The 16730-nt window shown below is 63.7% G+C and overlaps 1 protein-coding gene across 1 annotated transcript; it reads left to right on the forward strand.

Moving 5' to 3' along the window:
• Positions 1-5036: 5036 nt before the first annotated feature.
• Positions 5037-15533, forward strand: CHRNA4 (cholinergic receptor nicotinic alpha 4 subunit; the record flags this gene model as incomplete). Its single annotated transcript, XM_080716213.1, has 6 exons — positions 5037-5109; positions 6399-6550; positions 8870-8914; positions 8997-9106; positions 12003-13380; positions 15408-15533. The coding sequence occupies 6 exons, from the start codon at positions 5037-5039 to the stop codon at positions 15531-15533; spliced, it is 1884 nt and encodes a 627-aa protein (XP_080572339.1).
• Positions 15534-16730: the final 1197 nt, after the last annotated feature.

Raw genomic sequence — 16730 nt, forward strand, 5'->3', positions numbered from 1 at the left:
GGGAATGGGCCTGCGGAGATTCCAGCTGTGGCCAGAGGCTGCCCTGGCCAGCATCCTGTCAGAAAGGACCCCAGCTGGCCTGGACGGCAAGTGCCCACAGGCTGAGGCTGCCAAGGACCCTGGGCCAGGAGGAGCTCCACCGTGGCCCATTGCCCGCCGCTGCCACACAGGGCCTGACCAGAGCTTGGGGGGACTCTGGTGTTGGGAGGAGCCAGGCTCTGCCTCCTCAGTTACCATCCACAGCTCCATGGAGAAACTCCTGGTTCTGGGGTAGTGGTGCTGGAAAGGCCACAGGCCTCCCTGCCGGGCACACGGCCACCCTCACTGGCCCACCGCCATCCTAGCACCTCTGGGGCCCCTGCCAGCCCAAGAAGAGGCTCTGCAAGGGCCTGGGGTGGGCATGGCCGTCTCCGGGAGCAGGGGTGCCACAGGACGGCATGCTCTGGGAACTCGGGAGCAACTCTCATAATTCTTTTGCACTTCATAGTTTCCAACACTTACTTTCCATATTGGGGTTCAAGCCCACATGTGTGCAAGGGAACTGCACTGCCACTGAGCTACATTTCAGTCCCCGTTTCCAAAATTTTTGCTAAAAAAAAAAAAAAAAGGTGGGGGCAGAGGCCCAGCTACTCCCCCTCTCTATCCGCCCAGGAGAGGCACTTCCTGTGCAGGGCGCTGGGCTGGCTCGGGCCTAGGGGCAGGGAGCGGCCTGGGTGGCCAGTGGATGCCTGCTCACCCAGGAGGTCACTAGTCCACCTGCACTGTGAAGGCAACCTGGGGCTGGCACAGCACCGGCCCCTCACATGGCTTCTGCCCCTTCCGCCTTGCAGGGCCATGCTGGATGGGCGCAGGGGGTGCTCCTGACAGGCTGTGCACTAACACCCGCAGGGGCTGAGCCTAAGACCAGGCCTGGCTCCCCAACACCCTGGCAAGAGCGGGGGACAGAACTCGGCACAGCCAGGCCACTTCCAGGGAAGGGCAGAGGCCTTGCCAAGCCCACTCACCGCTGACCACACCTGGGGGCTGAGGGACCCAGAGGAGGTGAGGGTGGGCCGCTTCCCAGGCCCCAGGGCCCCTCCTGCCTGCCACACTGGGCCTCCGCTCCTCTTTCCTGGGCTCTGCAATTCACCTTTCCACCTGCCCAAGACCCATCCAAGCATGAGCCTCTCAGTCGGCCAGTGTCCAGCCTAGAGATGGGTCCAGCTGCCGCAGGACAGGGCCACTGTGGACGCAGTCCCTGGAATCCCCTTGCCAGGTGTTCCCTGCCTCCTCCCCTCCCCACCTGTTCCCAACCTCGCAAGCACCTGGCCCCAGCAACAGCGGAAGCCCAGAGCTGGGAATTCACGGGGGGGGGGGGGGCTCCAGGCTCCCCCCCATTCCTTTCCAGGGATGCTTGGTTTTTTTTGGGTTTTTTTTTTTTTTTTTGGTACTGGGGTTCCTGGAAGCCCTTCTACCTCCGGGCTACACTCCCAGACCTATTTTTACATTTTTATTTGGAAACAGGGTCTCCTAAGCCAGTGCGCATGGCTGGCTTCGAACCTGTGTGATCCTCCTGTCTCTGCCTCCCAAGCTTGGGGATTACAAGCGTGCGCCACCACGCCCGGCTAATTCTTTATTTTGAAACAGGTTCTCACTAAGTTGTAGAGAGCCTCACTAAGTTGCTGAGGCTGGCCTCTAACCTGAGATCCTCCTGTCTCTGCCTCCCAAGCGTGGGGATTACAAGCGTGCGCCACCACGCCCGGCTGATGCTTGGTTTTTAAAGGTTGGCTAGGGCTCATTAGAAAGAAATGCAGTAGCCAGGCGCTGAGTCCCCGGGTGGGACAAAGGTACGACCCCCCCTTTGTGGGTGGGGCCTGGGCAGAGACTGGGAAGAAGCCCCCTTGGGGCATGGAGAGCTCAGAGGGCCAGGGGTCAGCAGGAGCCCTGCTCCTCCTCCTAACCTGCCCTCAGCCCGCAGATGGCGCCTGCTCCTCAGGGCAGCCTGGAGGCCCACCTTTATTTACATGAGTCCCGCTTAGGTCAGCAGATGGTTACCATGGAAATGTCCTTGCACAGGGCGGAGGGGAGAGGGGACATCCCCCCAGAGACCTCTGCCTGCAGAAATGACTGTCCAGTTGGACATCGCCTGGGAGGCGATGACAAGTTTGGGGGATGGGAGGCGGGGGTGCTCTGCAACCCCTGCCCTCGGGGGGCACGCAGCTCTGCTCTCAGGACCACCAGGGCCTCTCCCCTAGAGCGGTCCCTTCAGCTTTGAATGGGGCTTTTCTTTCTGGGCCTGTAACAGGAACCCATTTCAGCTGCCTTGATTACTAGGTTCCTGCGAGACAACCTTCCCAGCCCGCAGGTGGGGAGGGAGGAGCCATGCAAAATTAATGAGTTAGACTGATTAATCTTTTTGCATTAGCAAGTCCACGGGGAGAGCCTGCCAGGGCAGACAGATGTGTGTGAGCTGGAGCACGCAGCCCGGAGCTGACTCTAGCATGGCGAGAGGCCGGGCCTGCCGGCCTCAGCGGGCTCTGGGTGAATTCACCTGTGGGGCTGCTTGGCCAAAGGGAAAGGAAGGCTGAGCTGAGCTGCTCTGGGGAGCGCTGGGTCCTCCTGGCCCCACTTGGGCCAAGTCCCAGAGCCCACCCCAAGCAGGACATGAGGCTCACGCTTAGCCCCACCCAGGGCCCTTAGAGCTTCGTAGTGTGTCCGAGGCCTCCTGCATTAGAGGTGGTTGAGAGCGATCAGATTTGGGGCTGCACCGGACCCAGCAGTCCCCGGAGCGGGGCGCAGCGTGTGGCCTCCCTGTGCCTGGCTCTGGGTTCTCGTAAGGTTCCCCCAGCCAGCAAGTTATTCAGAGGAGGCCCCCAACTTTCACAGGAATGGGGCTGGGCTGGAGGAGGGAGTGTGAGCCCCCATGACGAGGCAGGAGAGAGCAGCCTCACCCCAGAGGAGTCCTTGGCTGGCTGCAGGTGAGGACACAACGCCCCGTTGGCACTGAGCCTTATCAGTGAGGCCGCCCTGCCCCTGCCCCCTTCTGCTGCCAAGTCAATGGTGGCAGCCCCCTGCCAGCGTGCCCAGATAAGACCGGTGGGAGGGCCCTGGAAGGGGCCCATGGGGTCAGCTCTGGCTCAGCCGGGTGCTGCGGGGTCATCCTGTGACCATAAGAAGCAGGTGTCTCACAGAGGAACCCCAATAAACTTCAGCTGTGGCTCCCTCCAGGCGGGAGACACCAACCTGCCACCTTCTCTTTCCTGCATGGGGAGTGCAGGTCTGCGAGCGTGGCCCCATGAGGGCTTGCGCCCCTGCTCTGGGCAGATCAGGAGACCAGCTGCTTGTTGGACCAAATCCGCAGCATGCTTGGAGAATTCCTGGTCCCCTGCACAGAGCTAGATCGTCAAGTGACAGTGAATTCTGGAAGGTTCCAGGAGCTGGGGTGGGTGAGGAGCAGGGGTGGAGACCTGCGCATGTGAGCCGTCAAGCTTCCCCTGGCTCCAGGAAATACTGCAGCAGGACAGGTGCGGCCTTCCCGGACACTGCCTGGGGCCAGGAGGCCAGGGCATAGGCTCTAAAGGAGGTGGGAATCCCACTGCTGGTGGCGTGACTTTGGACGTGTGGCAAAACTCTCTGTGCCCTCTTGGACAAAGTGGAAATGAGGAAGAAACTACCCTTCAGGGGTGCCATCGGGCACAGTGAGCCCGTGCGTCCACACACATGGGCCACGTCTGGGAAGGCACAAGGGTAGCTGGCCCTGAGCATTCTGGAAGCTCTGCCTGAGGGTGCTGCCCACACAGTGGACACAAGGTCTCAGAGCAGGTGTGTGAGGCTTTGAGCCCCGCAGAGAACGACTGGCCAGCGGGCTGGGCACATGGCAAGGGCCCGTGAGAGCTGAAAAGGAGGTTGGGGAAGGGCGGGCACTGCCTCCCGGCCTTGTGGGGGGAGGCAGGGGCCTCTCCACCCCACTTGCACACCGAGGTCTCTGCTGGCACGGTGCCTGCTGCAGGGCCTGGGGAGGGCCCTCGGATCTAAGGTTTCTGCTGCCCTCTCCTTGGGAGATTTAGCCACACAAAGTGCCTCTCCTGACTCCCACTGGAGGCCCCTGCATGGACATCTGCAGAGAAGCAAGTCGTGGGCCCCAGGTCGGTTTTCCAGAGATCTGTTCTCCAAGCCCCTGGGCCGCAGACCCTGCTGTGCAGCCCATGTCCACGGCTCTGCTCAGGCTCACAGTGCATGGAAAGGCACCCATAGGCTGCAAGGGGGTTGGGGGGTGTGAGGGACCCTGGCCTGGCTGGACAAGAAGCACTGCAGGGGGGCCATCAGGGTCTTTCCACTCCCCAGTAAAAGGGGGCAGGGCCTGGCTTCCCCAGGGGATATCTCCTGGTGGTTCTGGGGCAGGGGGAGGCAGGACGCCCCGCAACGGGCTCCTTCAGGAATGTCTCGCTGGAAAAGGAGACGTGTGGTTTCCAAACTGCAGTCAGGCTGAGGCGGGTGGGTGATGGAGTTGGGCGTTCCGCCCGCTAGCCTAGAGTAGCTGGATGAGAGAGCCCACCCTTGCAGGCAGGCAAGGGGCCGAGGGCTGGAGAGGAAGGTGGGGGGCAGGGTCCGACTGCGCTGGGATCCTGCCATCGACGCAGTAACCACGGGGTCCCCAACCCAGGCTCACGCATGTCCAGAGCCCGGGGAGGAGCAGGAAACTTTACCCCCCACCCCACCACAGTGCGGACCAGGGCCTCCAGGCCCCTCCTGTGCGCGACCCTCCCCCTCCTCCTCCCCCTCCTCCTCCCCCTCCTCCTCCCCCTCCTCCTTCCCCTCCTGCTTCCCTCCCTCCCCCTCCTCCCCTCTCCCAGCGGCTGAAGGCAGCAGGTCCGGGCGGGGCCGTGCCGCTGAGCCCACAGCCTTGCGCTCCAGCCCTGCCGCCACTGCGCCCCGCGGGACAGGCAGCCATCCGCCCAGGGACAGACGCCTGCGACTTGGGGCATGAAGTTGGGGCCTCGAAGCGGGGGAGCGGCGGAGCCGGGAGCCGCCCGCGTCTAGAGCCCGCTTGGCGTGCCATGGAGCCCCGGGGTTCCCGGGCACTGCCGCAGCTGCTGCTGCTCCTGCTGCTGGGGACCGGCCTCCTGCCCGGTAAGTTTTGGGGAGCTGAACGCGCTTATTGTTCGCCCTGGCCCGGGCGCCAGGGACCCTGGAGCCAAAGGAGGCTCCTGGCTGCAGTGCCAAGCCGCGGGTGCGCGCAACGGGGCGGCCACAGACTCCGCACCCAAGGTGCACTGGCGGTCCTGCGGCGCAGACAGAGCAAGGGCTGGAGGAGTCGACCTCCCACAAATGTCCGTGCAGGGCTTGGCGGGTGTGTGTGGGACCCCAGCTCCATTGTGAAACCAGACCCAGAATCTCCAACTTGGATAGAGGTGGGCCTGTGGGGAGGGGCATCCATCCGGCCAAATGTTTCTGCAGACCCTGCTCACTGCTATTGGTTTAGGGGATCAGAGATGGCCTCTGCCTTTGGAAGCCCCCACCCCACCTTTTCTGCTCCTCAGCCTCCCTCCACCCCTTCCCCTTCCCATCTCCTGGGCAGCACTGCGCCCCTACCCCATTCAGGGGCTTCCTGCAGGAAATTTAACCCCTGGGCTTCTGGGAAGCAGCCGGCTGCACTTACTGGTCAACAGCAGGGGGAGGTGCTCTGGGCTGGAGTCGGGGTCCCAGGGGTCTAGGATTGACTCCTCCGAAGTCCCGTCTGAGACCTGTGGGAGCAGGACCCAGGAGGGAGCAGGGGTCTCTCCTCCTGCCCTTATTCCCTCCATGATGCAGCCAACCAGGGTGGCACAGAGGCCCCCAGACCAGGTGGGGAGACTGACAGGGAGCACCGGTGGGCCTGAGGAACCCCTCCCCAGACTTCAGAGCGGGGGCCAAGGCAGGGCACCCCCTGGCCTTTGCAAGAACCTAGGGTGCCTGCAGCACTGTGCCAGGCCCAGCCACCAGGCACAGGTCCTTGTGAGCATTATCTCTGGTGCCCCGAGCTGCAGGAAGCAAGCTCTTGGGTGGAATGGGTCCTCACTCCCCTTCTTCCTCTCTCTCCCTGACCCCTGGGGGCTCCCATGCCCTCTGCACCCCGCTTTTGCTGTTATCCCACGTCCTCTGTCTCTCCTGGTCACTGAAGATACAACCTTTCCCTCCAAAGATACATGGGGAGAATCCCCCGATCAGTGCTTGTGAGGTTGGTTGTCTGGCTCCCTGGCCAGGTGCAGGGTGCCAGGAAGGCCTGACCCTGCCGGAGCAGTCTGGAAGAGGCAGCTGCTGCAGGTCCTGGGCCAGGAGGCATGTGCAGGGAACCAGAAGGAAGGGATGAGCCTGCCTGGTGTAGGCTGGAGGGGCAGCCTGGACCCTCTGCCTAGAGCCGCCCCTCCCTCTCCCCACAGCGAGTGGCCGCCTGGAGACCCGGGCCCATGCGGAGGAACGGCTCCTGAAGACACTCTTCTCTGGCTACAACAAGTGGTCCCGGCCAGTGGCCAACATCTCAGACGTGGTCCTTGTCCGCTTCGGCCTGTCCATCGCCCAGCTCATTGACGTGGTAGGTCCGTGTGGGGCTCCAGCTGTCATGCATGGTGACTGGGTGACCCTGAAGGGAAGGGTCCTACAGGAGGGCAGTCAGGATGGGCAGGGGCACCCCAAGGCTCATATGGCTGTGTGTCCAGTTGTGGCGGGTGGGGCAGAATTTTAGCCACCCACTCTGCCTGCCCAAGGCCCAGCAGGACAGCCCAGCCCTCCCCTCCCTGCTGTCCACATAGGGGCCGAATTTTCATAGGGAGCCAGGTGCCTTCCAGATCAGAAAGCAAAAATGCCCAGGGTGGGGGCAGTGCCATGGCCTTCAGCCACTGGGCCCTGGGGGTTTCTATTATGCCTCAGTGGGGCACGTTGGGCGCCTTGGTACTCTGTGGCACCCCTGACCTCTGCTTGGTCCCAGAGGCCCTGAATGTCCACTGGTTAGGAATGGGCAAGTCTCGGTCAGGTTCTGTTTGCCTGGGGTATGCTGGCCTCTCTGGCAGGACACCTGGGGGCCAGGCAGAGGCCCCTGCAGTGTGGGTGGAACCGAGGCGACAGTGAAAGAGCCTTCGGAGATCACAGTGTCAGAGCCCAGAAGCACTTGCAGGGGGCCTGGGCCTCGTGCAAGGCAGAGGTGCTCGGCCAGCACCCGCACCTCCTGGCCAGGCATGGCCGGGCTGGGACTGACCTCCAGGGCAACCATCTGGTGACGCTGCACAGCCTGGCTGGTCCTGCTTTGAGTCTCAGCAGCACCCAGGGCAGGGCCCATTATGCGGGCCTTGAGCGTAGCCTTGGAGTGAGTGGCCTGGCCTTGGGTGGTCTGGGTCTGTCTGGCTGGAAGGGTTTGGGCTTCCCTGCACTGGGTCCTGGCTGGCCCCAGCCTTACTGCTGAATCTCAGCTCTCAGGTCCAGGGCGGGCCTGCATCTGGGGAAGGGAAGTGGACCGCGGAAGGGACCCCAGCATCCCCGCAGGCCCACGCCACCCCCTGCCGGGACAGGCTTGAGTCTTCTGGCCAGAGGAGGAGCCTTTGCGTGCAGGAGGGCTGGCTCCCTTGCCACCCCGGTGTTCTTGCCTATGTGGGCTGGGAGCAGCCATGCCATCTTAAGTGAGAGGCAGCACCCCAAGATTTTGGAAGCACGAGGGCCTTCAGCCCCCCTGGGGAGCCCCCAGCCCATTGTCCCTGTTCAGAGCTAGACACTTACACCTCCACCGCAGGTGTCCCTGAGGAACCAGCCCTTAACACCGTCCCTGCGGGGTCCCTGGCTGGCCCCAGCCAGGGACAGTGTGAGATGTTGGGGCTTGTCAGCTCTGCCGAGGTTTGCAAACGTGACTGTGAAGTGGCACCTCACAGCAGTGGCGCTGGTGGCTTCTCAGAGCTCCAGTCTCGGCCTCAGGGCCCCCAGTTTGTCCAGGAGAGCGTAGCTCATGCCCAGACTCCAGCAAAGGCCATAGCTCCTGGCGCTGGCCTCTGCTCTGGAGCTGGCCAAGGACATGTGTGAACATGCACACATGTGTGCAGACGTGCTGGGTGTTGCAGAGGCCTGCAGCCACATGTGTGCGTACAGGGACCGCCTTGGGCCTATGCCTGGCCCCAGGGGCTGAGGGCTGGTGCTCCCGCCCCAGCACCCCATTGGCCTGTGCCCCTGGGGGGCTTGTGTGCTAGGGGAGGGCGAGTGCACCGCATGTGTGAGTTCACACCGGGCCTTAGCTGCAGAGGAGGCTGAGAACCCCCAGTGGTTCCCTGACCTGACACCCAGTCCTGAAGAGTGTGCCTTGCTGCCTCTGCAGCACCAAGGGCCTGGGGAGTGACGGCCACGAGGGACTGGGTGGACGCGGCAGAGGGCACACCCAGCACCCTGGAGCCCGCTCCCACTGCACGCCCCTCTGACCGGAGCTGGCCATGCGGGCGCTGGGGGCAGCCGCACCCAGGCAGGCAGAGGGGTACATGTTCTGCTCTGCATCCCACCTACTCTGCAGCGTCCTGCTGGGGGCACCAGTCCAGGCCGCTGGGTGGCCAGTGTTCTGGGAAGCAGGCTCAACCTGCAAGCAGCCTGGGAGACCGGCCAGAGCCTGCATGGGGTGGAGGAGGGGAGGCCAGTGAAGTGATGTCCTAGGGGCAGAGAACAGGCTGGGCCTTGTCCCTGTTTCCTTCTGGAAAGATTAGGGGGCCCTTGTCCCTCAGCCTAAGTCTCCTCAGGCCACCGTCCTGGGCTTGGTTGCCACCAGAGACAAGGTACTCACTCCCCGCTGAGATCCAGCCTGGCCCCATTTGTGCCCGTGGCTATGGCTTGGAGAGAGGCGTCCTGACACCGGGACGGGGTCTCAAGTGCCTTCTCTTCCCCCTAGGACGAGAAGAACCAGATGATGACGACGAACGTGTGGGTGAAGCAGGTACGTGGAGGCGTGGTGTAGCCGGTGAGGGGGCCCTGCCCTGCCCTTCCCCGGCTCCTCACCTCGGCCCCTCGCCCCCCAGGAGTGGCATGACTACAAGCTCCGCTGGGACCCCAGAGACTATGAGAACGTCACCTCCATCCGCATCCCCTCCGAGCTCATCTGGCGGCCCGACATTGTCCTCTACAACAAGTGAGCATGGGCCTGGGCGGCGGGTAGCCAGCCTCGCGTGGGGCTCAGAGCTTAGGGAAGCTGTCGTGGGGGCTCAGGCCAGCGTCGGGTGGGTTTGGAGACTGAGGCGTCACACCAGATGAGTGTGGCTGCACCACCTGGTCACCACCTTGTGGCCTGAGGGCAGGGGAGTTGGGGCCCTGCCTTGGTGGTGCCCACGGCCTGGGGCAGCTTTGGTTCTCCATGCCCGGCCACATGCCAGGTTCCTCGAGTTCCCAAGCAAGCAGACGGTCACCAGGCACCGGGAGCTGAGCTCACACAGCCCGCTGGCTGTGCCTGGCAGCCACGGTGACTTTCCAGAGATTGGCCAAGGCAGGGTGGCCTCCCGAGAGCCGGTGTCCTCAAACTCGTCCTCCCCTGGGCTCCCACAGGCCCCCAAGGCAGGAACGGCCACTCTCTGAGCTGACCACCCAGGGGCGGTTCTCCAGCCTGGACGGAGCAGGCAGCCGTTCCCACAGCACTTAGAAAGACAGCAAATGGAAGCCCCTCACCCCCTGGCCCCAGCCATCTGCCCACAGCCCCATCCAAGCCGCAGGGCGTCCGCCTGACCTACAAACAGTCCCATTTGATTAAGAACGATTGGGCTCCTCTTCCTATTAATTGAGTCCAATAGTGGCTACAGCCTTGGCCAGGGAAGGCTCCCCCAGGCTCCAGCGTGCATGCAGGAGCTGGCAGGAAGTTGCTGTCCTCTGCCCCATCTGTCCTGGGGCCCGGGGAGGCTGCCGGCCTCCTGGCCCTTCTGGGATCCACACTCAGCTGGCCCAACCCCGCCCTGGGGCCAAGCACCGAATCAGCACAACCTGCGTGAAAGGTGGGAAACGCACCAGGTAGGACTGGGCCAGGCAGAGGGTAGTTGTGGGACTGTGTAAATAGTCACCAGGACCAAATACTCCTGGACTGGAGCTCAGGAGGCGACGTCCCCCAATCCCGTTTTCTCCCCCTGCCTCCCACAGCTTCCTCCTCCCTGTGCCATGCCACAGGAGGAGGCTCATTTTCAGGGGCAACCAGTAGCCACTAGCCCGGCGGTCAGCCCCAGTGTGGGCAGGGGCCCAGCTCCTCTGCAGGCTTGGGGAGCCCTCGAGGGAGGCTTTGCTATCCCTTGGAGGTTTTCCAAGCCTCCCTTTAGAGCAGGGGCCCAGAAGTCCCCAATCTGGTGCTGGACAGTGGGCAGAGGGTCTCACTGACCTCTTTAGTGCAGTTACATGGTGGGGCCTTTCCACCTTGGGGCAGAGCTCAGAACCCACCCACCTGCTCCCAGCCTCCAGCCAGGCCAGCAAGTCCAGCATGGGCTTCTGGTTGGATCTTTCAGCCCAGACACCCACACCCCCTAGGCTCCTGCGGCCTCCGAGATGCTGTGGAGCTTACAGGGGTATACCACCGCCACCTGGGCAGCCAGCCTGGGACAGCAGCTGCTGGTGCTGAGGACAGGATGCCCTGGGCCTCTGGGCCCTGCGGGAGAAGAAGGCAGCCGCCTTCACCCCTCCACAGCTGGGGCCTCACGGGGAGGCAGCAGGTTCCACAGCCAGGATAGGGAACTGGGCTGCCCTGCCGCTCTGGGACCTCCGTCCTCGCACAGGGTAACATCTGCCTCGCTGACATCAACCCCAGAGGTGGCACTCCCAGGCACAGAGAGCCAGGTCCCCGGTAGAGTCCCCAGAAACCGAGCTGGGCTGTGAGCGCTGAGGGCAAGAAGCAGGCCGCAGGCCAGGGCACCGTGCAGGAAGCCGTGGGGCTTGGAGCCCTCCTCACGTCCTCCCACAGTGGGTCTGCAGGGCGCGATCCACCCGTGTACCTGGGAAGGCCGAGGCTTGGCTTTTGGAGAGACCGGGCTGGGAGGAGGAGGCAAGCCCACGCCCCATTCCTCATGGGCTGACCTGTGCAGCAAGATGCTGTCCCAAGGGAACCTCGGACCACGCAGAAGCCAGGCGGTGGGCGGAGGAGCCTCACTGGGACGCCTGTGTGGAGGCAGGGTCTCCTTCCCTCGTCTGAAGGGCCAGCGGTGTCACCAGGACGAGTTCCCGGGGGCAGAGGACCGGCTGGGCACCAGCTGGGCCCATGGGGGACTCTGATCTCGGGGCCCTTAAGGGTGAAGAGCCAGTGGCGGGGCTGGCACCTGAGAGGAGGTCCCTGGGGGCCCTAGGTGGCCACCATGGCTTCATGATGGGTCAGACAACAGGGCCGGCCAGGTGCAGGCTAAGTGGGCAGGCAGAGCCCAGAGGAGCAGGCCCTTCCCTCAGGGCCTTGAGAAGCCCTGGCCTTCACATGGGGGCTTAGGGATGAAGGTAGGCGGAGGAATGGGCAGGAGAAACGTGGCTCAGGAGGGCATGGTCCTCCCTCTGCAGTGTAAAGATCAGTGGGTGGCAGCTGCTGCCCCCGGATCAGACCTCAGAGAGCTCGTTAGCATCGATGAGGCTCCCCATCAGAGCTTCTTAGCCAAAGATCTCAGGGCGCGCTGGGCGGGGCTCCAGCCTTGGCTGCTGCCACTGTCTCTGCCTCTATAGATACTACCCCAGGGTCTGGGGGAGGCTGCCCAGTGCCCACGTGGGGGTGCAGCTGTGTGAGGCCGCAGGAGCCTGGCGTGGGGAGAGCGCAGACACTGGCCCCACCCCTGGGCCTAGGACCGCCCACAGCAGCACCCTGTGCCAGGCGCAGGTTGGCCCTGTGTGCTCTGAACCGTCTCACCTCGGGGGTGGACAGGCAGGTGGCAGCCTGGGGCCAAGTGTCCATGCCACAAGTCCTATGCTCTGCCCAGGACTGGCGGCCCAGGACGAGGCTGCAAGTCCTGCATACAGGACCGTGCAGGTGCATGCGGGTGCGCGCACGTGAGGGCCTCACTCCCCTCCTCTCTTCCTGCCAGCGCGGACGGGGACTTTGCAGTCACCCACCTCACCAAGGCCCACCTGTTCCACGACGGGCGGGTGCAGTGGACACCCCCGGCCATCTACAAGAGTTCCTGCAGCATCGACGTCACCTTCTTCCCCTTCGACCAGCAGAACTGCACCATGAAGTTCGGGTCCTGGACCTATGACAAGGCCAAGATCGACCTGGTGAGCATGCACAGCCGTGTGGACCAGCTGGACTTCTGGGAGAGCGGGGAGTGGGTGATCGTGGACGCCGTGGGCACCTACAACACCCGCAAGTACGAGTGCTGCGCCGAGGTGTACCCCGACATCACCTACGCCTTCGTCATCCGGCGGCTGCCGCTCTTCTACACCATCAACCTCATCATCCCCTGCCTGCTCATCTCCTGCCTCACCGTGCTGGTGTTCTACCTGCCCTCCGACTGCGGCGAGAAGGTCACGCTGTGCATCTCCGTGCTGCTCTCGCTCACCGTCTTCCTGCTGCTCATCACCGAGATCATCCCGTCCACCTCGCTGGTCATCCCGCTCATCGGCGAGTACCTGCTCTTCACCATGATCTTTGTTACCCTGTCCATCATCATCACGGTCTTCGTGCTCAACGTGCACCACCGCTCGCCGCGCACGCACACCATGCCCGCCTGGGTGCGCAGGGTCTTCCTGGACATCGTGCCGCGCCTGCTCTTCATGAAGCGGCCGTCTGTGGTCAAGGACAACTGCCGGCGGCTCATCGAGTCCATGCACAAGATGGCCAACGCCCCGCGGTTCTGGCCCGAGCCTGAGGGGGAGCCCAGCGTCCTGAGCGGCCCGCGCAGCCGGGGCCCGTCACCCACACTGTCCTCTTGCGTCCCCCCAGACACTCCGGTGGAATCCCAGCCTGCCTGCAAGTCTCCCTCCACCCAGACCCCTGCCCTGCAGCCCTCAGAGGCCGAGAAGGCCAGCCCCTGCCCATCACCTGGCCCTCGCCCCCCGCTGGACGGCACCGGAGCCCCAGGGCTCACCAAAGCCAGGTCCCTGAGTGTCCAGCACATGGCCAGCCCCCAGGAAGTGGCGGAGGGCGTCCGGTGCCGGTCTCAGAGCATCCAGTACTGCGGCGCCCCCCAGGAAGGTGCTGCCTCCCAGGCCGACAGCCAGACTGCTGGCTCCGCGGCCTCGCTGAAGGCCCGCCCGGCTGATCTCCCACCCCTAGATCTGCTCTCTCCGTGCAAATGCACCTGCAAGAAGGAGCCCTCTGCGATGTCCCCGGTCACCGTGCTGAAGGCCCGCAGCACCAAAGTGCCACCCCAGCACCTGCCCCTGTCGCCGGCCCTGACCCGGGCCGTGGAGGGCGTCCAGTACATCGCAGACCACTTGAAGGCAGAAGATGCAGACTTCTCGGTAAGTTCCTGCCCCGTGGCTGTGTGTGGGAGGCTCCCTGCCCAATGAACAGCGGATGCCTGGGTTTCTAGCGAAGGGTCCAGAAGCCCAGGCCCCAGATTCTAGACTGCTTGGCTCCAGGAGCACAGCATGGCTCCTGCCCAGTAGCCTTTGCCGGACCCTGTGCGGAGCTGGGGTGAAGCAGAGCAGGTGGCCCAGAGTAGCAGGTGTTCAGAGGGCCTCCCTTTACGCCACTAGCACTGGTGAGCCCTGGTGGGTGGCAGGGTGAGGGTGGCCCCCAGCACATCACTCCGGCACACACAGGATCTTCCTGGGCAAGGGTGCGGCATTAGACCGTTACTGACCACAGAATTCCGAGGCAACCATACCCAGTGGATGTCCACCTCACCTTCCCCAAAACACAGTGAGGCTGCTCTTGCCTCTGCCCTCAGCCCCAGTGTAGACCCCCCTTGGTGCCCCCATGGGGAGGGGTGGTGTCTGCTCCCTAAGACGGCAGTGGGGCCAGAAAGCAGGTGGGCGGGGCAGTCCCTGGGGGCTATGGGCACCACCCTTCTGGGTATGTGCCTGCCTGTCATATGTGGGGTCTCCAGGACTGAGTCCTAGCTCAGACGGGCAGGCTCAGGACCCTGCGGTGCCAGGAGGGCTGCTTCCTGCGGCTCAGACTGCCCAAGAGTAGAGGGCTGCAGGTGGCGGGGCCTGAGCCCTCACGAGGCAGCCTGGAGCCTCCGCCACTTCAGCCGTGGCGTCCTTGCTGACCCTCAGCACCTGTCCTCTGTGCGGACCTTGCGCCGGCCGGCACCTGCGCTGTCCTGGCTCCTCCTTGTCCTCCCTCCCCACCTGAGGGGCCTGTCCAGCACAGCTCCCGTCCAGCCCAATGTCTGTCTCCCTGGAGCTGAGTGAGCTCTGGGAAGAAGGGGTCTGGTGCCCCACACCCCGAGGAGTGAGTCGTTGCCCCTCAGTACACCAGTGAGTCCTGGGACGTGTGAAGCCATTCTGGAGGTCTCTGGAAAGTTCCAGGGCTCGGAGGCCTGCCTGGGAGAAGCTGGCTGTGGGATCACATTTTGCTGCACTCTGGAAATGAGAGGCAGCTCCTGACCCGTGACGTGTGGTTGAGCGGGCAGCTAGGGAATGGCCGACACCATCACAAGTGTGACCGGAATCCTCGGGAGACCAGTCCTGAGCTCGGCCTCCCCTCCTCCACTGCCGAGCTGCCTCCGCTCCGGCCTGACCTGCTTCCAGCTCTGGGCAGGCAAAGTCACAGGGACTGGGCCCGGCCAGCGGAAAACTTTGGTCTGTGAGCCCGCCTCATCGTGAGCTGGGCCGGGGCACCGGGCACAGGGAGGGAGAGGCTCAAGGCAGGGGCTGCTGCTGCTCAGCTTTCCTGGGACTCAGTCCTAGGCGGCGCTTTTCATTAGAAGTGGCCCTGCTCACTCTGAGGTTTTCTGAAAGTAAACCTAGCATTTATGTTCGGTTTAAACCCATCGGGACGCCTGTGATTACTTTGAAAAATCAGGGCAGAGGCGCCGAAACAGGGAAGCCATCTCCACCCTGGGCCCAGCCTGCGAGGCCTCAGCTGCCTGAGCCCGTGCCAGCCGCAGCCTCTCCTGGCCACTGGCTCAGGGTGCTCACTCACAGCCCACCCCAAAGGCAGTGCTGGCCAAGCCCGGTGGGACTCGGGGTCCCCCTAGGCAGCTGCCACCCAGGTGGGGAGGCAGCAGAGAAGGAAGCGCGAGGCAGGGGCCGCGTGCAGAGCTACCCAGAGACTTCCTGGCCAGGCCCCTGGGGGCAGGAGCTGGTTTTGCTTCGGAGTCCCCGCGCTGCGGAACTGTCCAGCGAGGACTGGGCGTGCGTAATGGGCTTTAGTCTATGCCCCTCCGTGCTGCACCTCCCCCTGCACAGCTCCGCTGTGCCGCTCAGCTTCTGTGGGGACCCGGCTGGCACCTGCCACTGGCCGCACTGGTTCCAGAAGGTTCTCTTGCTGCCCGTGGGGCCAGGGGCGCTGGGAATGACGATGTCTGTGTTTGCAGGTGAAGGAGGACTGGAAGTACGTGGCCATGGTCATCGACCGCATCTTCCTCTGGATGTTTATCATCGTCTGCCTGCTGGGCACCGTGGGCCTCTTCCTGCCGCCCTGGCTGGCCGGCATGATCTAGGGGTGCAGGCGTGCGGCCCAGCCCCAGGGCATGCGACCGCCTGCTGGTTCCTGTCCCAGCTCTGAGGGCCCCCACTCACACTTACCCTCCCTCTTCTGAACCTGCTGTGATATGGGAAAGCGACGCTGCCTCGGGCTGGAAGGCTGAGTGCTGGCTCTGATCGGCTGTGGCCCAGGGCTGGGGGCCAGGAGGGTGGGGAGCACATTTGTTCAACCTGCAAACAGCACCACGGGCTGAGCCCATCAAAGCTTCTCCAGAGCAGGTGGCCGGTGACCTCCTGACCACAGATGGCACTCTGACGTCCCTGATGTGTCCCCACTGTCCCTGGGCCCGAGGCCTCGCCCCTTCAGCCCTAGGTGCCCTCCTCCCATGGGGTCCAGCCCACCTATCAGCTCCCATCTGCACCGGCCCTGGGGGCTGCAGGCATCACCCATGTCCCTTACTGGAACCCCAGGATGTTGGGAGACCCCAGACGGGCAAGTTCACGCCAGGACAGGGAACAGGGAAGACACTGGGCCTTAGGTGGGGAGGAACTGGATTTCAGATGTGAGCCTGTGATGTGTGTTGGCAAGTGGTGCAGCTGCCGGTGTGTGGGCAGGAGCAGCGGCAGGTCGCCGGAGAACAGGCCGTGAATGCCCTTTTCTGGGTCAGGAAAGGCAAAGCCTGGGACTCTCACTGAGCCCACACCTACCCACCCAGAGGACACGGGGCAGGAAAGTGAAGTGATGCCCCACCGAAGACCCCGGGTGCTGTTTCCGTATTTGCCCCCAGGGTTGACTTGTAACTGAGGCGACCTCTACTTGGGCCAACACATGGTAAGAGGCCTTCGGGCCGGGAACGGGAACGGCGCCGTCAGCCCCACAGACACCAGTGTCCTCGCGGCCCTGCGTCCTCCCCCGTCCTGGACAGTGGTGCTCCGCTGAGTGGGTGTCAGGCTCCGCGTAGGGCACCGCTGTCCCATCTGTCAGTGCTCAGCACTGGGCAGTGTCCTGTCTGAATAAACGGAATCGTAGTTTCTTTGTCTGTGGCCGGCTGGTGGCTTTGGTTTCTAGCTGTGGCTGCCACGAGCCAGGTGCTGGGGGTGTCTGACTGTGTGGGCACCTGTTCTGTTCTTGATTCTCTTTGCCTTAACTGTGTTTGTTTTCTGTGGTACTGGGGGTTGAACCCAGGGGCATTCCACCTCCAAGCTACACCCCA

Source organism: Muscardinus avellanarius, assembly GCF_963383645.1.
Source record: "Muscardinus avellanarius genome assembly, chromosome: 19".
Taxonomy (NCBI): Eukaryota; Metazoa; Chordata; class Mammalia; order Rodentia; family Gliridae; genus Muscardinus; species Muscardinus avellanarius.